The 22,641-nt window shown below is 38.4% G+C and overlaps 1 protein-coding gene across 1 annotated transcript; it reads left to right on the top strand.

The window, feature by feature from the left end:
* The first annotated feature begins 307 nt into the window (after positions 1-307).
* Positions 308-20,685, top strand: LOC139731562 (WD repeat-containing protein 46-like). The gene is made up of 14 exons (XM_071642452.1): positions 308-371; positions 1,542-1,733; positions 2,628-2,740; positions 4,091-4,178; positions 5,045-5,211; positions 5,898-6,048; positions 7,266-7,401; positions 8,485-8,584; positions 10,506-10,659; positions 11,886-12,033; positions 13,549-13,643; positions 15,080-15,175; positions 17,097-17,204; positions 20,580-20,685. Exons 1-14 carry the CDS (start codon positions 360-362, stop codon positions 20,682-20,684), a joined length of 1,665 nt encoding a protein of 554 aa, XP_071498553.1. The 5' UTR covers positions 308-359; the 3' UTR covers position 20,685.
* Positions 20,686-22,641: the final 1,956 nt, after the last annotated feature.

The raw sequence follows: 22,641 nt of genomic DNA, 5'->3' as shown, positions 1-22,641 counted from the left end.
ACTTCAAATATTTTTGAGTGGCGGCTTCGAGCACGGGATCAAAGCGAATAAGACTGTTGTGACTCCATTTCTCGAACCTCCTTGGTTGAATTAAACAATTGATCGTATTTGAATGTGTTAGGATATTTCCTATAATACTTCTTGAGAAATGTTTTGCGTTCCGTCCTGTAGAAGGGACATACAAACAAATAATGGAATTCATCACCAATATCGTTTTTACAACAATGAGTACACAGACGTTCAGTTCTTGGAATGCATCATGTGAACGTCTGGAACCTAGACTATTTTCTTCAGATGTGCATGCTTGTGGCGATCGTTCTCGTCCATGCTTGATCACTTCTCTTCGCCGTTTTCCCAGAATGTCGAAAAAGGTTTGTTTTTCCACGCATCTAATAAAATGGAGCAGTCTTCTCATTTCGTTTGTACAAGTTTTACATGTTAATTAAAATTGCGTTTTCATTGTGAGACAGAAATATGTGGGTGACTTCCAGACGCTCACGATATGATGGTAGTCCCATGCATAACATTTTGTGTCGGGTAGTGTATTACCTGTAGATAAACGTTTGAATTCATGTGTGTGTCTACGGCAGAGGGTCGTCAAATCTAACCCCGGGGCGCTCCTTCATTCTCGTTCGGGTCGTCATGGTCGTAGACGTAGGGCCTATGAACGTAAATTCGAATTATATGCACGCCATCACGGCATCTGATCACCACATGTCAGAGATATTAAACACGTAGTCTAGTCTAATTCTTAATGTTTGTTAAATCTGATAATCTTTAATTTTAGGCGTAAGATTTTTGAAGATGTGCAGTCTTTCATTGTCAGTTACCGTATAGTCGCCATTTGCGTGTATTTCCTATGCACTCCCGGGTTGGCGAACTAATGATAGCACTGAATTAGTTCGCCGCTCATAGTGCGCCATGTATATTAGCGCGTGTGTTATATTGATACACAGTACACACTTCAATGTAGGATGCATTGTGCATCATCGCACTTGAAATACTTTGTTAATCTGCCACCTGAAATCCATTCGAAATCAAAAACATTCTCGCATTAAAAATGGTTTTGTCACCTGTTACATATGGTAAAATACATTTTGATTACAACTATTTGTGTTTTTATTTTTATGGAGGAAAAAGATGAGTTAGGAATGTCTTTTGAGAGCAATGAAAATCCGTCGCCCCAGCTGATCTCTGATCTTGCCGCGCATTACATGCGATGTGAATGTCTGGCGACTTTAGGTAGTGACGACTTAATGGTAATCGACGTTAGACATTTATATGCATTTCAGGCCGTACAAATGTTGACAATATGGCAAATGTGCACACCCCAATCTTTGAAACATAATAGAATTAAAAAGGGATGAAAAAAGAGTGTCATGAATGGCATGATTCAGGTGAATAAGTTTGTGATTTCTTAAGCCTAAAACTACTTCATCAAGACCTCACCTTTGTTGCAAATGGTAACTTTGCAACAACAAGTTTTAGCTTACTTTTTATGTTTGTGCGTTTCTTTCTCCCATACCATGATTTGTAAGCAGAAGCCTACAAGGTACTTTGCTGTACCACCAGAGAAAGATGCTGCTGAGAAACAGCCAAGGGGAGATGGAGAGAAAGAGAAGAGGTGGAAACAGAAAAAAGGGCTGAGGAGGAAGGCTGACCCTTTCCCTGGCCCAGCTCCCATCCCAGGAGAGAAGCTTACGAAGTACAAGAGAGGGGAGAAGAATGAAATGGTGTGTCCAAAACTGTTCTTTGTTCTTTTAGCCTCTTTTTACATTTAGTACTAGCACCTAGCAGCCTGCATTTGAATTTTTGTTTGTTTGTTTTTCTTTTTTATAGGAGACTCAAGTGTGTAAAATTTAGCATAAAGTTCTGCAACCCAGATTCAGTCTAGTGATCACAATGATACATTCATTAATTCAACTATCTTAGAGACTTGTATGGAAAAAAAAATTTAATCTGTAATTTATTTTTTTTTATTATTATCTATACCATGCATTTTGCAAATACTTTGTTAAGCGTATTGGGACTTCCAAGACAGTTTCATGCAAGCTGTTTCATGCAAGTGGATGGTTTGTCAGACACACACCTTAAGTGCTTGTTGTTCTTATCCAAGTTGCTTGATAACTCTTCAGATTGAGAGGGCTAGCAGGAGCTGGCCTTGATGTTTAAAGCCTCATCTTTCTCTTTCTAAAGATTAGTATGTAGGTCTTGTGGTGGACACTGATATAATGATAAAATTCAATGAACAAATTGATGCTGTGATGAAATCTGGAAATTCAGCTGAATGTCAATTTTGTGTGTGTGTCAATGGAATGATTTCCATGGTTATAATAGCTTTTTCATTCAATGAATGATAAAAAAAAAACCTTTGCAATTTTCATATTTTGAGTTTGTTATACATGTGTATGAAAAGGAGATTGTGCTGTTCTTCACTGAAACAGACAATATAGTGATTTTGCTTTTTCATATAGCAACTGGATTTGTTGAAAGTTGTATGGCATGATTAAAACCTTTGCAGACAAGGGCAATGCAGAGGGGGATGAATATTTTGACAGGCAATGTCTTTCTCTTTTTTTTTTACAACTTTTAATTACCTTGCTTTCAATCAAATCAAATTTGTGTAGAAAGAGGTCTTATATGCGCCTCACAAGACCAACCTAAAGAGGAAAGAAGATCGGTATTCGCTGGCTGCGAAGCAAGCAGCTAGAAGTGAACTGCTGTTGCCAGAGGAAACTGGGTAAGACATCAGCAAACACTTCTTTCCTCTTTCTCCCAAGGAGATGAAGGATAGTTGCTGCTTGTACCAAATATTATTTCATGCTTTATTTGTGGTGTAACTGTTTCCCGCACCAGGGACTTTTGACAGCATGTACAACCCTTTGGAGTTTTCTGTGCCATTTGGTGCTCAAAGCACAGAAAAGATCTATATGGAAAATTTCCACTGAACAATGTCTCGGCCTCCAAGCCTGCCTTGGGCATTTTTTAATATTTTTTTGGTTGTTGGCCAAGGAGAGACTAATAGATATGGGGATTCAGATTTTAAGTTTAAGCAAGATGATTAGAAACCAATTTTTGGAAATATTAAAAGAGCATGCAAACATTTATATGACAAATCTTTTTGAAATGGCTGAGATATTCAGAAACAAAGTAGTCCTAATGAAAGATTGGACCCACCTTTTATTAGGACCACTTTGTTTTGTTTTATAGTTTCTGGATATCTCGGCCATTTCATAACTGATTTTCATCAAATAAACTTTAAATTCCTCATAGAAATGTATGCTCTTTAATATCTCATATAAGTTGTTTCTAATCATCTTGCAAAAAGTTCAAACCTGAATCCCCATCTCAACCAAACTAAGAGCAACTGAATGGATTATGACAAACTGTCAATGTGACATGATCAACATATTGTCATCAATTTGTTGAAGGTGATACCGATGATAACAGTATTGATGCATTTCATCATCATCGTCATCGTCACCACCACTAGATGATATGAAATTAGCGCATTGTAGCAAAGACAGACAGATAGAAAGATATCTTTTGCCATCTTTATCAAATCATCTATCTGAGAATCCTATGTTTTCTGAAGCAATCTTTCAGCCATCGATATGTTTGCATTGGTTGTCAAAACTCTCTCATTGGATATGAATGCCTTTGAGACATTATGACATTACTTAGCTTAGTTTAGTCTGCAGGTTAAATTCATAATTTACCATTTGCAGATGAAACAAAAACCTAGCATTGGTGCTTTAAAATAGTTCTAAAATGTGAGTTAGGGATAGAAACAATCCCTGTAATCTGTAAGTGTTGTTAAATACACAAAATGTGAATAATACATTGTAGTTATAATTATTAAAAATGTTTCCAGACTAAACCATCTACAGTTACACTCTATTGAGAAAAACACTGATATCTCCTTATATCTTAGGCTTTATTGCAAAAATTGTATATGGTAGGATGTTTTGTAATACAACAGACCTACACATACGCATGAAATGTGATATCTTGAACATTTTTGAAATCACTGTTCCCAAAGGTAAACTGGACCTTTAAATTTGATTTGTACAATATTCCTGATTTGCAGATATCTGGAGGCAGATGAAGGGGAAGAAACATATGACATTGGCCAGGAGGAGATAAAGAGTGCCGTGGATATTGCAAGTGCAACCAAGGTGAGTGCTTCTTCACCATATCATACATTTGATTACCCAATTTGATGCTTGATTGCTAGTATTCATTTAAGGGTCCTCTTGTTGCAAACTCACAATAATTCCTTTGCTGGTAGATTGATATTCCAAATACCTGTTGTTTCGTAGGCATACAGCACTATTTCTTTTGATAAACTGACCTTCATGTGATTCTCTACATACCATGTAATTTGAAATAAGACCCCCTGGTTTTGATGTATTAAAAACTCAGTGAAAAACACTGACTTTCATCGTATCCATATGCAGCATAACCTTTGGTCTTACTGTTTAACATATCATCGCCAGGGCAACAAGACCTTTTATCTACAAAAGGTCAAATGTTCAGGAGAGCGAAAAAAAAAACAAAAAAACAACCCAACCAACCAACCAAACAAACAAACAAACAAACAAACACCCTCCCCCCCCAAAAAAAAAAATCAAAAAATCAAACAAACAACAGCAACAACAACATGGCAGCCAAAGCATTCTATCAAATGGGATAGCCTTTCCTTTGACATATCATGGTGGCTTCATTTTTGAGGTAAGACAGCTGGATTTGGACAGGACATCACTCAACTGATTATCCAACCATTAATCCAAAAAATGTATTTTCACCAAAATCTGAGATACAAGGTCTTGTCACCCAACGACGATATATGATATTGTTTCTGAAAGTACAATGTGGGCTGTTACACATTATATCCACTTTGATATCTTGTGCCACTGGCATTGTCACCTGTAATATCTGGTAGAAAATAAGAGGTGGCCGCACTCCCCTGTTCCAGGTCATAGTTGTCACATTACCATGCATGATTTGTCCTCGTTGCTCTGTCTGTCCATCTTGTGTCCAGAGCTTCGAGCTCCGCCTGGAAGAATCCGGTCCCTACAGGATCAACTTCACCCGCAATGGACAAAACCTACTCCTGGGCGGTCAGAGAGGCCACCTGGCCGGAATCAGCTGGCTCACCAAGAAACTCGAGTTTGAGATCAACGTGATGGACAATATTCGAGACGTCCAGTGAGTAATCCCAACTCCAGCCAATGAAGAAGACTTTACGGCATGCTTATCACATCAGTGGGTCATCAACCACTTTATATTGAGAATAAATGCATTCACAATTTGCATATTGTGATCACTGCTTATAGAAATATAATCTCTAATGAACAGCAGTGTCAAAATGAATTGAGTCCAGTAACATTAGATGCACATCATGAACGACTATGGGTGTGTTCTAGCACTCTAGGGCCAACCAAAGCTGATCCTACTGAACTGTGCTAGATTTGGAGCATTCGAGTGCTCTATTGAAAACGTGTACCTCATGAGTTGATTTTAGAGGGGGTCATGCATTTTGTAGCAAAAGGTAATTCACCTGATGTGCTTAAACTACTTAGAGATGTCCCAAACAAAAAGAATGAACTCTTCGTACTATGACGCTTACTGCACATTCTACCCCTGCGAACTTTCAGTATGCCTTTGGTGCCCGATAGGAGCACATCAGGAAGTGGTCCATTTTTTTGTTTGGTTCAATACAGTACAATACACTTTAGTACAGCTTGCTTTAGAAGAGCGCTTCAACGCACCCTATCTTTTGTAGGATTAAGGCAACATAAGTTTTTCAATTATTTCACATCAACATGTTGGACTTCAGATTAATCTTCAAGAGTTTTGTGTAATTCTTCTCTTTTTCCCCCGGCATGTTGCAGGTGGTTACATCTGGAAACCATGTGTGCAGTGGCCCAGAGCAAATATCTCTACATCTATGATAACAGCGGCATAGAGCTTCACTGTGTGAAGAGAATGAGTGACATCAGTCGATTGGCTTTCCTACCGTATCACTTTCTCCTGGCTGGCTGTGTGAGTATTGAACTAGCCTTCTTGTAGGTTACTGCATATGCCGAATTTTTTGCGAGGTTTCTATTTTTCGCGAGTCAGGTGCAAATTTTGAGAGTCAGGTGTTATTTGTGAATTTAAAGACATGCAAAAATATTGACTCTGATCTCGATATGAATGCGATGTGCACACATACATTTCTCCATTCAGTACTGTACTCCATGATCGAGAATTTACACTCGCGATATTTTAGACACTCCTGATTCGCGAAAAATTAGACTCGCTAAATATATGGCACATACAGTTGTCAGCTTACACCTCTATTAGAAATTGATAGTTGAAATACAGATGGTGTATAGACTGTGATTTAGATTGTAATTCAACACCCTTCATTCTATCGTATGATGCAAGTATTTCAAACACTGTACTAGTGCCTTCATGCAAGAGAATGGTTGCATAACAGTCTTTCCTGTTGGCGTGAAGTTTAAAGCGATGGTATAGTTTTGGTTAAGATGGAGATTCAGGTTTCCATGTTTTTTTGCGAGATAATGAGAAGCCACTTATGTATAACATTAAATACCATACAATTCTAAGAGGAATTTACAGTTTATTTGATGAAAACCGGTTAGGGTTTTAAAATGACTGAAATATCCAGAAACAAACAGGTTCTAATAAAAGGTGGGACCCACTTTTTTATTAGGACCACTTTGCTTTACTTTTTCGAGTGTTGTTGAATTTGTCGCCAAACAGTGATTCACCAAATTTGCAAATATCAAACCCTCACAAAAATAACCCCTTAGATAATACAGTATATTGAGGATTTAGGTAGATAACATATTCTAAGTATTTCTTGTGCACAACTAACCTAGTACAATGTGTGATAGAAATAGAGGAAGGTGCAAAAAGCAGACAAGGACATCTCTGTGGTTGAACTTTCACACCGAGGATGAAGTTTTGGGATATTACATAAAGGATGTAAAACAACTAATAGACCTGTGGATGAATTTGATGTTGAAAATGTATCATGTAGAACCTCTACTGTTCTTTGGCTGAATTGAAGACTGTATTCCTACCTAGGTCTCAATGTTTATGGAGAAACTGTATTGATTCCAATCATATTGTACGATGCTTAATATCTGAGACTACTGACAATATCAGAGCCAACTACGCATCTGAAATGTAAATTTTAATTCCGTATCATAAATATCGTGTCTCCTCTTACCACATCAAAATCCTGGCAGAACTCTGCGGGATATCTCCACTACTTGGACGTGTCTGTTGGTAAGATGGTCACCTCAAAGTACACCAAGTCCAAGCCGCTCAAGGTCATGACCCACAATCCTCGTAATGCGGTCATCCATCTCGGTCATGCCAATGGTGAGTGGACACTGGTCACCAATATTATATCTTATCATATTTCCACTAGCTGCCCACTCGATCATATGTTTTGGCCATCCAAATGGTGACTGGCCACTGTCTCCCCTATGTGTCCATCTGTGGTTGTCTTTTAACCCATTGAGGAGGAGTCCCGAGTATACTCAGGCAGGTGTCTATGGGAAATGTGTGTTGTAGCATAATCAGCCTGTCCTCAACAGGTTAAATTGTATTAGTGTATACCTGCTGGATAGAGTCCTGTGTCCGTATGTACTTTAAATGCAATGTGTTTTGCAGTGGGTTTTTTTTTTCACAAATTTTGCAAGTATACTGACATTCAGGTGTGAGTTTCTTCACTCTGCCTCCCTCTACAAATGAAAATTTGTTAAGATCGCAACTGCTGATCTGTAAATTAACAAACATGTCGGGAAAAAGGAACCAGTGGGACTCGAACCTGTCACCTACTGCTTTCCGGGCAGCGACACTACCACCAGGCTGTCCCTGGTTGCCAGCAGTGACACGACGAACATGGAACAAATACCCAAGCTCTGAAATTCCGACATTGTTATGTGAAGTAGTCCAAGGCGGACAAGGCATATTAAACGAAAGAAAGATATTATTAAGAGGAGTGAAGGTTCAGGTGCCAGTTTCTTCACTCTGTCATACTGACATTTGCAAAATGAATTGCTCCAAAGTATTGCCTTCTGTCACACAGATCTGTTATATATCATCTCCCAAGGTGGAAAATTGCTTAACTTCTTTAATGATAAAAAAGTGTGATATTGCTTCTTCCTCATTCTGTCGATGCGGTTCTTGTTCACAAATTTGGCCTCTTGCAAAATTGTCTTGAAGGTCCCAATTTGGGAAATATTGTGTTTGCAAAAAAATGGTTTGGCGTGTATAGTACCTACTGCTAAAGTCAGTTCTCACGGCATCAGTAATAATGTGGTCAAGCCTGTAATATAAATGCATGTGAATAATTTGACAGAGAGAGGTTTAAGTGTGATTTATGTGCATTAATTTTTGCTCTGTGTGTGTATGTTTGGTCTCTGTATCTTACCGTCTAATTCAACTCTCTATCAACAGGCACAGTAACTTTGTGGAGTCCAAACTGCAAGGAGCCACTGGTGAAAATGCTGTGCCACAAGAGTGCAGTGAGAGCTCTGGCTATAGACAGACAGGGACAGTGAGTACACCTGCCGTGATTTCATTCGATTCCACTTAGTTCTGATTGAGCCGAGACTCTTATTTTCTTCTTGTAGCCATGGAGGAAACATTCAAATAGTAAGCAAGTATGGGACTGAGGGCTGAAAGGGATGATACAGTTTTGGTTGAGATGGGGTTTCAAGTTTCCAACTTTTTGTGTGTGTGTTTGTGAGATAATGAGAAACCTCTTATGAAATATGAAAGAACATGTAATTCTTAGAGAATTCACAGTTTATGTGATGAAAATAGGTCCTGTAATGGCTGAGATATCCAAAAAAAGCGATCCTGGTAAAATGTGACAGGCCACAATTTTTATTAGGATCTCTTTGTTTTACCTTGTTTATCAATATCTTCGTCATTTCGAAACAGATGTTCATCAAATAAACTTTTCAATTCCCTTTAGAATTGTATGCTCTAAAACATTTCATAGAGTGGTTGCTAAATATCTTACAAAAATTTAAAAACTGAATCTTCACCTCAACGAATACTAAACCATCCCTTTCAGAGTTTCCTCTGGAGGACAAACCAATAAGGATGTAGTACCTTTGCTGAGGGTACTCCTGCTGTTGCTAGTGAACTTTTGAACCAGGGACCTTAGACTTCGGTGGATTCCATATACGGTGCGCCACCTATCGGTTGTAGCGGACAGGCCAAAATCCGCAATGTCATATGGGAAAAAGTCGACATCAAAATTACTCGCATTCTATGCACATGTGCTATATGCAGCAGCGCAGCTCAGCTCAGCCGGCTGCGCCGGGCGGGCAGGCACCCGGGCTGGTTGGCCTGAAGACTGAAGTTAGGCCCTAACATGAGTAACAGATGACAAAATCAACAAATCACAGAAAAAGCAAACTTACGCTGCAACACATCCACAGCCAGCAGAATGGACTAAAGCGTCTGTTGTGAGTAGTACCCAGGTAGCGTACCGTTCTGCCATTTGACGCTGCTCAGGCTTCACAGTTGCCTTGATGTAAATGTGGTCTGGGTTCAGTGGGTGGTTCTGGATGTGTCCCATATGGACATCTTCAACGTGATTGTCCTTAAACATAAGGTAGCCATCATCTTTTTTGAAGCTTGCTAGCCTTTCTGGGGTCCAATCACACTGTTTGATAAGGTAGGCAAACACATCTCCAAGCGACAGATCAGGCATAGTACTCAGATCCCTAGTCCATCTTACTGGCCTATCGTACAACTTACAAGTTCACTTCAGTCCCATCCGCTGATCGTACACACCTTCGTTTCTTTTCCGATTCTGCGCGGTCACACGGTTCAAGAACATCATATTTATCCCCACATTTCTCCGACAGCTGAACAAGTTAGTCCTTTGTTTTTCCTCGGGTTGGTATGCCACGATCATTCAGGTATTTCTTCAGTTTGTCGACTCTAGTTACCGCGTATACCGATCGCCAGGCGCTAGGCCAGTACAGTTATTGTACAGTAAACAGTGCATTGCGCATGCAGCTAGTGTCTGCTGCGCTACAGCATAGCTCTTGTAGCTGCATAGCTAGCGCGATGTCGACCCCAAAGTTGAAAATCCGCCTGTCTGCTACAACCCATAGGTGGCGCACCGTATATGGAATCCACCGAATTGAAGAGAGTCTGTAGACAAATCCACTGAGCCATAGGTGTTTCTCGTGGGTGACGACACCTATGTAGCTCGCAAAATCTTCACTCATTCTCATTTCACTCTTTTCTCATTGTCATATCTTTTTCTCATACTACCTTAGATACCCAGTGATGATCGTACAAAATTGTCGATAATTGTCTGCATGTTGTATTTTGCGTCTAATGATATGTAATTTTTGATGAGATTAATGGTTTTTTGGGAAGACGCAATCACAGTGTAAGTGAAAAGACGTCATATATCTGCTCGTCCCTGAATTAACTCACCACCCCACCAGGTACATGGCAACGAGCGGCACGGATCAGCAGATCAAGATCTTCGACCTCCGGACATACCAGCCCCTACAGTGCTACAAGGTGTCGTACGGGGCGGGACAGCTGTCCTTCAGTCAGAGGGGCCTCCTTGCCGCTGCCTGCAACAATGTTGTGGAGGTATGGATAAGTCCTTGTGTTCTTCTGGAGAGTGCGAGTATGTTTGCCATTTGGTTGTTTTAAAGGGGCATTCCAGACGATTTTCATAATTTCTCATCATGTAATACATAAATTGACAGCTCAGTGTACAGATTTGTGGATCTTATGGTGGTCCTTGAGCAGAGAAACCAATACTCTGAAAAATCTTAAACGAATTACACTGAACAGTGTTGATGACATAGGAGCCTCACATATTTCAGAAATATAGCAGTGCAATTCCATTACAATTACAACATTACATCAAGTTCACATGTGTAAAATCCATGCGTGCCTTCTTCTTTTGTTCTACTTGCTTGAGCCCCCACTCATGCATTCTTGTAATGAGGCTGCCATGTCATCATCCTTGTTTATTGCAATTTGTTAAAAATTTTGAAATCATTCTTATTCCTTATCCCAATCGCTATAAATTCTGAAACTCTGTACTCAGTATAACTAATTTATAGTTGTTCGAATACAAAAGTCTGAAAATCATCTGGAGGTCCCCTTATTGTATGTAGAAATGCCTCTTTGTCAATGTCTCCAGGGGAATGGAAAGGTGGGTTGGCAAGTTGTCATTAGGTCACAACAGTGATTAAAGATTTGTGATGGAGTGGTGCAGATTCGGCAGACTATCAGTAAATGATGATTCAGTGGGAAAACTTCTAAAACTTTGCTTCATTTGCTGTGTAGCACAATTTGAAGTCCCTCTATCAAAACAATATTTAAGAAATGTAGCGGAGATGGGCATGGCATGGGAATTAGATTTTATTCTTTCATCTTGCAGTATGGTGTACTGAACCAAGTTAACATGGTGTGTTAGATGGAAAATGTCTTCAAGGTGAAAATTATGATCCAATTCAGGAACTCTTACATTCCCATAAATGCAGGGCAGGGAAAGCTGTGTTTAGTTTGGATTGCAGAATAGTAGCGCACATCAGAATAGTTTTCCTTTCTATATTATGCGGCATTGTAGATTAAATACCTGTGATGTGTTCACAACAAAAGATTCCAATAGACATTGATATACCTGCATGTACGCGTTAGTGGTTTTGTTGTGCGTGGATGGATGTACAACATGTAGGTACTGACAGACAGAGTCCTGAGCACTCGTCCACATTGTAACGAAATAGAATATTGGATGTACGTACAAATACAACATATCCGTGGTGTCATCTCTTCTTTCACTGGTCAACCATTTCATTCTGTAGGTGTACAAGGACTGTTGTTTGACCAATCAGGAGAAGCCTTACATGAGGCACAGCCTGCGGGACCGTGTGACGGGCCTGGAATTCTGCCCCTATGAAGATGTCCTGGGCGTCTCCCATGTGAACGGTTATGCCAGTCTACTCATTCCAGGTGAGCCTTAACCCTAATCAGGCTGGGCTTTTTTGGCTATGCTATATCTGGGGGGGGGGGGGGGGGGGGGGGGGGGGGGGGGGGGGGGGGGCGGATTCCGCCCCCTCTTCAGATCTCGCCTATGGAACGCGTGATCGCGCCGAAAATCGGCACACGCGACGCCCGCGACGTATACTATCAAAATGTATGGTTGCTTTCTCGGAAAAATTTTTCTTATCCCCCCCTTCAGATCTCGCCTATGGAACGCGTGATCGCGCCGAAAATCGGCACAGGCGACGCCCGCGACATATACTATCAAAATGTATGGTTGCTTTCTCCGAAAATTTTTTCTTATATTTCATATTAATTAATTATTGTAATTTATGCATGAAATCAGTTTTGGGCTCTAAATCACTTATTAATGCTCTAATTAAGCTAATTTCTTTTTTAAAATGTTTTTTGTATCATTCTCCTGAGACATAGGATAAAAAAAAATCTGTATCGAAATTAATTTCTTATGTATTTGATTGTTTTTTGAATTTCTTATGTATTTGATTGTTTTTTGAATTTCTTATGTATTTCTTTGTTTTTCGACCTTTTGTTTTTGTTTGTTTTTTGGCCAAAATTTGTCACAGACATTTTTCGAAGCTTTATTATGCTAAAATGAATTAATTTCGTCCATTCTAAGTCAAGATATGAATTTTTATGTGAATTAATTAAAAAAACACAATTTGCATTGGATTTGTACACAAAATCACGTTTTGGAGCAATTTTGGGGTTGACAAATTTTTTTCGAACGGGCGTCGCGTCAAAATGTTACGCGGCGGGCGCAACAATTTTGGTCTCAAAAGTTGCGCGATACTTGAAAGAAAAAAGTCGTGAAACATCGCGGCGGGAGCTTATCGCGCTGCGAAGATATTGCGCGAAACGTCGAGGGGGGGGGGGCCTGATTAGGGTTAAAGGATAGAATCTTGTCTGAGGAAAATTTTTCCTCAAAAGTGTTCAGCCATGGATATCTAGAGTTTCACTTCATTGCTAGCAATGCTGTATTATCCTTGTTTCACAGGTTATAGCTAAACTATTAGTGTCGCTCTTGATTTTTGAAATGTCAGTCAAATTGTCAAACACAGTGACAACAAAGGTTTCGGCAGGCTCTCTATTTTGTATACTTGTGATCATTAACAAGATTGGCTTACATGCTGTGTTGTGTGGGGTAAAAGTGACAAACTCTGTAATTGTAATATACATGTCACTTTGGCTGGAATAACATGTTTGTTCAAGCAGTCACTACATCAAATTTATGTTAAAACTTCATCAGGTCTTCTTCCTTAGACCCTCTATCTGCTAAACTTGAAGCTAAGATTTAAATTTGATGCCATCTTAGAGCTGAATAAAGAAAATTTTGCCCTTTGACTGACAGAAGTGCATTTCATTTGGCAGATGACACTGAACCTAAAAAAAAAAAAAAAAAAAAAAAAAAAAAAAAAAAAAAAAAAAAAAAAAAAAAAATCGAAATTTCTATCTTTTGTTCCCCAGGTGCCGGTGAACCTAACTTTGACGGCTTGGAGGCAAACCCGTATCGATCCAAGTCTCAAAGGAGAGAATTCGAAGTCAGAGCGCTTCTCGAAAAGGTAAATGAGAATGGACTGGCCAACTCTGTCTTGTTGTATGTCTTGCTGTCTTTACTCGTGGTGCATTGCGCCCTTTGATTGATGTCAATATCATATACAGATTTACAGTGGTACATGCAGATTAGTGCTAGCTAAGTCTTTTAAAGGCCACTGCTGCACCCTCAGAAAGCTACTATTGATAACGATAGCACACCTTTAAGCTTCAAAAAAAAGAGTAACAAGGCCAAACTGGCAAGCAGCTAAGTCAGTCAGTGCTGGTAGGATAGTCTGTTATTTTTCTCAGATGTTTAAATCATGTCCCTGATGAAGTATGATTAAAGAATCTTAGTCCTCAAGTAAACCAACAATTTGTCGGCTGAGAACCAGTAGGGTGTTAACACACTTTTTTGGGGGTATCATGTTATTGGTATCACGTTTTGGAGCTCAATCTCCTCACATTATGGTGTCAATTTTGTATTATTTTCATTTTCAGTAAAATATTCAAAATCAAAATCACAGGGGTGCTTTTTCACCTGATATTTGGAACAGTGCTTATACATCTACCCACTTTTGATCAAATTAATTTGTTATTTTATGAAAACTGATTGTTTTGTTTTTATTCGTAACACTTAAATTCTTAGAACAAGATAGTGCCCTTCTGGTTCTCGCCTGACAATATTATAGTATATGAATGGAAGTATATACATTATATACTTATACGTCATCAGCTGTTGGTTTCATGTTCACATCACTTTGTGTTTTTTTAAAGGGACTGTACAGTACTGGTTGAGGTGGGGATTCATGTTTTGAACATTCCTAAGTGAGATAATGAAAAGCCTCTTATGAAATATGAAAGAGCATGTAATTTTAAGAAGGATCCAACGTTTATTTGATGAAAATTGGTTTTCAAATGGCTGAGATATCCCAAAAAAGTGCTAATAATAAAAGGCGACATGCCACAACTTTATTAGGATCTCTTTGTTTCACCTTGTTTTTGGATATCTCAGCCATTTCAAAACCGATTTTCATCGAATAAACTTTTGATACCCCTTAGAACAGAACTGCATGCTCTTTGACATCTCATAGAGTGGTTTCTGAATATCTCACAAAACGCTGAAAGCTAAATCCTCACCTCGGCCAGAACTGTACACACCCTTTAAATTTTGAACAAAATTTGATTGCCCTAAAACATTTGAATACACATAGGCTAATGACAGTTTAATGTGGATGAAAAAACAAACAAATGTGAACTTGAATACAGTAAATGTTGTGACTTTTATGACAAATATCTGTTAAAGCTGTCCATTTTTTTCTTTCTTTTTGTTTTCTATTCTTTTCTGCTTTGACCAAATGAGACTTTCTGTCTGTAAATGTGTTGTTTATGTTTACGGCTGTGGATTAAGCATCGTGGTTTATTCTATGCACCTTTTTTCTTTGAATTGCTCTTCCTGCTGCAGATTCAACCTGAGATGATAAGTCTGGACCCGACTCAGATCAGCGCAGTCGACAAGGCAACGGTGAAACAGCGTGCCGAGGAGAGGAAAGAACTCTATGTAAGTATCTTTCTCTGATGTTGCACTTCTTCTTTCTCTGATGTTGCACTTCACATCTTCTCGATGGCACAGAAAGTGTATAGTGAATTCCTTTCCAATATTACAGTTATGTTGCATGAGGACCGCGCCATTATTTATCAATTAACCAGAAATGGTTTTGAAGGGGTACATGTCAGATCTTGATTCACCCATTTTACAATAAATAAAGTGTTGATCATGCTGATAGCAGTTGAGTAGATGCAATACATTCTGTATATCAATATGTTCAAACTCACTATACCCACAACAAGCACACACACACACACACACACACACACCCAATCTTACACATATTGAGCTGCGGGACACAATTTTGTATGCTTGTATTGTTCCTTGTAACCCACAAATTGGTTGCTGACATCTGCTATATCCCAGAAGCTTGAGGAGTAAAGCCTGTGTTTGTGCTCTAGCTGTTGTTCCTTACACCCCATGAGCATGTGTAGGAAGACAGAAACAGACCCATATATACACGAACACACACAATTACTGTAAAACATGATATATTGGTGGCATGAATTTTTCGCGAATTGGAGCCGACAGTCTTTTTCGTGGCATGAAATTTTCGCGAAGTGGCACTGGCGTTCATTGCATATAGTGTAAACAAGGACTTTCGCGTGCATTTTAATTTCGCGAATCTTGGCGCTCGCGAAATTCGCGAAATTAAAGTGCACACGAAAATTCCTCGTTTTACAGTACCCTCCTTTTAAGCTATGTTACTTGTCTCTTCCTTCATCATGGGGAAATTTGTACTAACTAGGTTTTTGTTTTTTATTGATCTAGAGACATTCAACTCCAAACTTAAATGTTTCTGTTCCTCTCACATTGAGGATTGTAATTGCTGTCATTAATGTTTGGAACAATATTGTATTCTTTATGTGGTATACTTTGTATTCTTTATTTGGTATTTGTTTTTTGTTTGCCATTTTCTTCTTTGTTGAAATGCTTGAACATGTATGTATGCATGTATATATCTATCTTTTCATTTTTGAAGCACCATGAGCACTGAAAGGTGGACGTGTGCACTATACAAGTAGCCACTATTATTATTATTATTATTATTATTATTGTTATTATTATTATTATTATTATTATTGTTATTATTATTATTATTATTATTATTATTATTATTATTATCATTATATATGATGGGACATATAAATTTTTCTTCCATTGACATTTGTACAATAATACAAACACATCACACATCACAGTTACTTGTTTCCGTAACATTTACAATGAATGCTATGACATAACATATGAATAGATTAACTACAAATGTCCTTATGATTAATGTGCCTCCGCTGTGTCACATTATTTTACAAACAAATTCATACTGCATCCCATCAACAACAACAACAACAACAACAAGATGATATGTCGTAAAGCGGAATCTCAAAATGTCTGTTAAGTTAATCTACCTCTGAGGAGTGTGACTGAAAAAAAAAAATTTAATGTAGTTACGCATACATTTCAGTTATGTGAAAGCACCATAATGATAAAAGGAAACACATGTGTTTAATGAATGTGTCTGCAGTAGCATTATAAAAATATTGTGCAAGCTGAGAGTCATAAATGAATGAAATTATACCAAGCAATGTTTGATAAAATTTCACATGATTAAAAGTATCCATTTGCCAGAGAGTTGATTTCTTGATGAGTTTTGTTTCAATGTTGTATTGTTTAGATGTTAACCACATGAATGGAAAATATTGCACTGCATGAAAAAAATAATAATTTAAAAAAAAAATATATATATAGATATAGATATATATATATATTTCAATGCTTGACTCAATGTTTGAGATGTATATGTTTTTCCCCAAACTGTTCTTTAGGGATTTTATTTAATTATTCTACTGTTGTTTCTCTTGTATTCACAAAGGGTGCACTTCCGCAGGAGAAGTTTGAGCCCCGGTATCGAATGAAGGGGCGGAGCAAGGCGGGCAACCAGGAGAAGCGGAAACAAGGAGTGAAGGAGGAGGAGGGGAAGGTATGAATCAGCCAGGTGCCCTGTTTCTTAACCCTAATCAGGCTTTGGGGGGGCGGAATCCGCCCTCCCCTCGATGTTTTGCGCAATATCTTCGCAGCGCGATAAGCTCCCGCCGCGATGTTTCATGACTTTTTTCTTTCAAGTATCGCGCAACTTTTGAGACCAAAATTGTTGCGCCCTGCGCGTAACGTTTTGACGCGACGCCCATTCGAAAAAAATTTGTCAACCCCAAAATTGCTCCAAAATGTGATTTTGTGTACAAATCCAATGCAAATTGTGTTTTTTTCAATTAATTCACATAAAAATTCATATCTTGACTTAGAATGGACGAAATTAATTTATTTTAGCATAATAAAGCTTCGAAAAATGTCTGTGACAAATTTTGGCCAAAAAACAAACAAAAACAAAAGGTCGAAAAACAAACAAAAACAAAAGGTCGAAAAACAAAGAAATACATAAGAAATTCAAAACATAATCAAATACATAAGAAATTAATTTAGATACAGATTTTTTTTATCCTATGTCTCAGGAGAATGATACAAGAAACATTTTGAAAAAGAAATTAGCTTAATTAGAGCATTAATAAGTGATTTAGAGCCCAAAACTGATTTTATGCATAAATTACAATAATTAATTAATATAAAATATTAATAAAAATTTTTCAGAGAAAGCAACCATACATTTTGATAGTATACGTCGCGGGCGTGGCGTGTGCCGATTTTCCGCGCGATCACGCATTCCATAGGCGAGATCTGAAGGGGGGGGGGGGGGTGGAATCCGCCCCCCCCCCCCCCCCCCCCCCCCCCCGATATAGCATAGCCAAAAAGGCCCAGCCTGATTATATAGGGTTAAAGCTGTTTGTAAAGTGATGCACGACTTTACGAACGGCCCAAATATGACAAGCCAAGTGGGTTTCCAAATCATTGTTAAAGGACAAGTTCACCTTCGTAGACATGTGGGTTGAGTGAATACAGCAATATTAGTAGAACACATCAGTGAGAGTTTGAGCAAAATCGACAATCCGTTAAAAAGTTATGAATTTTTGAAGTTTCTGCTCAGTCACGGCTGGATAAAAAGACTACTATAGCTTGTGATGTCACATGAGTACAACGATATAAAGAAAGAATAAAGAAAATTCAACATATTTCCATTTTTCTCCCATAACAAAAGAACACTCGACTTCTCTCTTTCAGAAGGCAGGGGGAATAATATTACCCTTGACATATGTCAGTAGCAAGTCGAAGAACTGTGCATTTTATTCAAAAAGTAAAGTTTTGTGAAATTCTCTTTTTATTTTTCTTATGTAGTTGTACGCATGTGACATCATACACTGTAGTAGTCTTCTCTTCCAGCAGTGACTGCGCCGATACTTAAGATATTTGTAACTTTTGAACGGATTGTCCAATTTTCCTCAAACTTTCACTGATGTGTTCTAATAATATTGCTGCATTCTCTCAATCCTTATGTATATGAAGGTGGACTTGTCCTTTAATTTCAAAAGCTGAAGTTGAAGTTTGCAGATGATAATGATTATTCTTACATGTTAACATTTGTTTTTAGTTTCTTCGACTTGTTACTGATGTAAAGGGTGATATTATTCACCCTGCCTTCTGAAAGAGAGAAGTGGAGTGTTCTTTTATTTTGCAAGAAAAGTGAAAATATGTTGAATTTTCTTTATTCTTTCTTTATATCCTTGTACACATGTGATATCTCAAGTTATAGTAGTCTTCTCATCCAGCCGTGACTGAGCAGAAACTTAAAAAATTCATATCTTTTGAACGGATTGTCCTATTTTCCTCAAACTTTCACTGATGTGTTCGACTATTATTGCGGCATTCACTAAACCCACAATTCTATGAAGGTGAACTTGTCCTTTAACCCTATTCAAACTGGGGGGGGGGGGGGTCAAATTGACCCCCCCTCGACATTTCGCGCCATGATTCCGCAACACGCAAAGATTTTGCTGCGGCGTTTCATGACTTTTTTTTCATTGAAGTCTCCCGCATATTTTGAGACCAAATTTGCGACGTCCGCGTACACCGTTCTGAAGTTACGCAATGTTTTGCATATGCATGTCAACCCGAAAACAGCTCAAATTCATGATTTCGTGTGCAAATCCAATGCAAATTGTTTTTTTTGTTTAATTGATATAAATTAGATTATTTCAACTTTTAACCATTGAAATTAATCATTTCTAATGTAGATCAGCTTGGAAAAGTGCCTGCAACAAATTTTGGCAAGAAAACAATAGAAAACAAAAGGTAGAAAAAACAATAAAATACATAAGAAATTAACAAAACAATACAAAACAAAAGAAACTGATTTTGATTGCGCTATTTTTTTATAAGAAAATTGTTTGATGTGTCTTGAGGAACTCTGACACAAAAATTTAGCAATCCTTCAATCTTTTTAATGGAGTTATAGGTGAAAATATGATTTCATGCGTAAATTTGCATAATTAATTTATTAAAAAGTATGAAATCAAATTTTTTCTATTGTATGACCATATAATCTTGTAGTTGACATCCGGCTCTATGTACAGGCAAAATTTCGCAGCGATCGCGTAATTGGCGGCCGAGATCTGAAGGGGGGGTCGAAAGTTGCATGAGACTTGAACAAACAAAGTCGAGAAGCCTCGCAACGAGGCCTTCCCGTGTTACAGAATTATAGCGCGAAATGTCGGGGGGGGGGGGGAGGATTCCGACTCAACCCCCCACAGGCCACAAATGTAGACAATATTCTGTATGTTTTGGTCCCCGTATGTTGATACCACAGAAGCCTGGTTTACGAGGTTCCCATATGGGGCAGGTTGAATGACACTGACACCACTGTGTTAAGGATTAGGAGGGGAGGGTTAGACTCCTTTGGGGTAGATCCATCCTCAGTTGTTACCAAACACCAGTTTTGAAGTAGAGGAGGATGAGAAAGTTACTTTGAATTGAGATTATGGATTAGGAGTAAAAAAAATGAATGTGAGGAGTGCAGGTAAGACATAGTATGTTGGGTTATGTAATTGGTTTGATGTCAGGGATAAGTCTCTTTCAATGTCTAATTCCTCCTAAAGAATTATCTTGATTTATTGACTGTGATGTTACATAACTAAAGTACCTTCTGTGTTTTTTTAACGTGAAGACGTGCCTGAAACTAAGTTTTCTTTTCACAGAAAATGGTCCATTTCTCATGATTTTGATCCATGCGTATCGATAAATCTTACTAATCATCTTCTCTTGCTGATCATCCGAGGTCAAAAGAATTCAATTCTCTCTCATATATGAAAGCAGCAACTTGGTCTTAATCATCATCTTATGAATCAAGCTGTCGCTTCTATCCATCGTCGATCCTCTTCACAATATTTGTCTCCATCTTTGTTCCCAGGAAAAGAAGCGTGAAGAAAACGAGGCGATGGAGAAACAGGCGAAGAGTTTGAAAGAAGCACGGAAGCCAGAGTTCAGGTCGGCCTTGGATAGATTTAAGAAGTGAGACGGAGAAGAAGGTGATGGTGTGGATTGATGGCCTTACGGACATTGCGAGAAAGTTGCTGCAACCTCGTGTGGCTCTGGCATCGAAAGTTCAAAGGTTCAGAGTTCACCTCTTGGACATGAAAGCTGACATGATGCAGGGAAGGCTGCAAAGGTGTTTCGCACGAACCTCTGGAATTAATGCAGCGCTCGATCCCGAAGTGGACACCTGCTCATGCTTAGGGACGAACCTGTTTGAGAAACAATGTGTTCCCCTGTGTGAAGCTTGCCCTCAAGCATTTCAGAAAAACTAAGCAGAGGGCTGTTTTATACTCTTTATACTCATGGATATGTGTTAAGACCAAAGCAGAAATTTGAAAATGAAGCTGCTTGATAAGCCTAACTCCAGGACATCCTCCCCCACCAAAAAAAAAAAAAAAACCACACAGAAAGAGAAAAAAAAGAAGAAAAGAATGTGCAAGATCCCAGAGATATTTCCTGTTCATTTTTGTTTGATGTCCATTGTGCTAGGAGTGTCCCTATTAAAAGAATTTTCATGAACCTTCCACGATGTGACTGCGCTAGACTTTATTTGCAGAGGTTTTCTGTATGTGGGGTGGATTGCACAAGATACTTATGGGGCGGGGAGGGGGTACAGTTGTCCAAAGTTATTCTAGAAAATCAGAAGCTGATGTTGAAAGGGACCATTTTGTATGGTGAAAAGATACTAGTAAGCATAAATGGGTTATGCAATTGGAATCCCTTTTTAGGTAACATTTGTTGTCCTGTTTACAGTTTACATATGTACCTTGTGTACAGTGAAAAGAAAAAAGGAAACTGGTTTCATGAAAGGATTAAAACTGAAGGTAACATTTGCTCTTTCAATGTACCCTCCTAGAACTGCTGGCGAATGAATCAATTCATGTGGGTCACATTTTTGTCCCCTCAGGCAGTCTTATATGCATGGGCTATACCCTTCAGGCAGTCTCTTGGTCTAGTAGCATGTTAACCCTAAAAGGGCCGGGGGCAGAATCCGCCCCCCTCGACGTTTCGCGCTATAATTCTGTAATGCGAGGAGGTCTTGTCGCGAGACTTCATGACTTTCTTTGTTCAAATCTCGTGCAACTTTTGACACCAAATTTGTAATTACCGTGCATACTTTTTCTTCGAAGCCACGCCCATTTTTGTAATGGCATGTCACCCCAAAACGGGCACAATTTTTTTATTTTGTGTACAGTTCCTATGGAAAATGGTGCTCTGTCATGAAAGCCATAAAAACCTGATTATTTTTACAATGACTCTTTTTCATTGATTTATTTTATGCTAATTATGGTAGAAAAGTGGTCAGTGACAATTCCATTAAAAAAAGAAAAGAAAAAAAAGTAAAAAAAACCAAAGAAATACATAAGAAATTCCGAAAACAATTAAAATACAGAGGAACTGAAATGACTTTTGGAAGTTTTTATGATGTACAATTGTTGAATAGATTAAACCAAAAAGTAGACTCAATTCTTTTAATTAGGCTAAAATATGGTCGTGGGCTTAATTTGCATAATTAATTAATTAAAATTAGAAATTGATTCTTACAAAATTCTTATGATGCAATCTTGTAGATTACAATGTGGGTGTCACGCATGCCAAATTTCGTCGCGATAGCACCACTGATGGCCGCCCCCCTCCGGTTTTAGCGTAGCCAAAAGAGCCTGGCCTGATTAGGATTAAAGCAAGTAATTGATGGGTAAATTTCTGCTGAAAATAAGTGCTTTGATGTGAATGCAGTAACAAAGTAATTCAAGTAAAATCACTACAGTGGACTCTCAAGAGAAAGATCCCTGATATAACAAACTGCTGGAAACACAACTTAGTTTTTCTTGTCCCAAATTCCTAAGTGTCTTTGCATATCATAGTTACACATGTCCTGATGTGGTAAATTTCAATTTGACAAAAGTGGTTTCACAGGTCCCAGTGAGTTTGTCGTG

This window comes from Diadema antillarum, unplaced genomic scaffold, assembly GCF_040938485.1.
Source record: "Diadema antillarum isolate AM-2024a unplaced genomic scaffold, OU_Dant_1.0 seq00000379_RagTag, whole genome shotgun sequence".
NCBI lineage: Eukaryota > Metazoa > Echinodermata > Echinoidea > Diadematoida > Diadematidae > Diadema > Diadema antillarum.
This window is presented reverse-complemented; position numbering and strand designations above follow the sequence as displayed.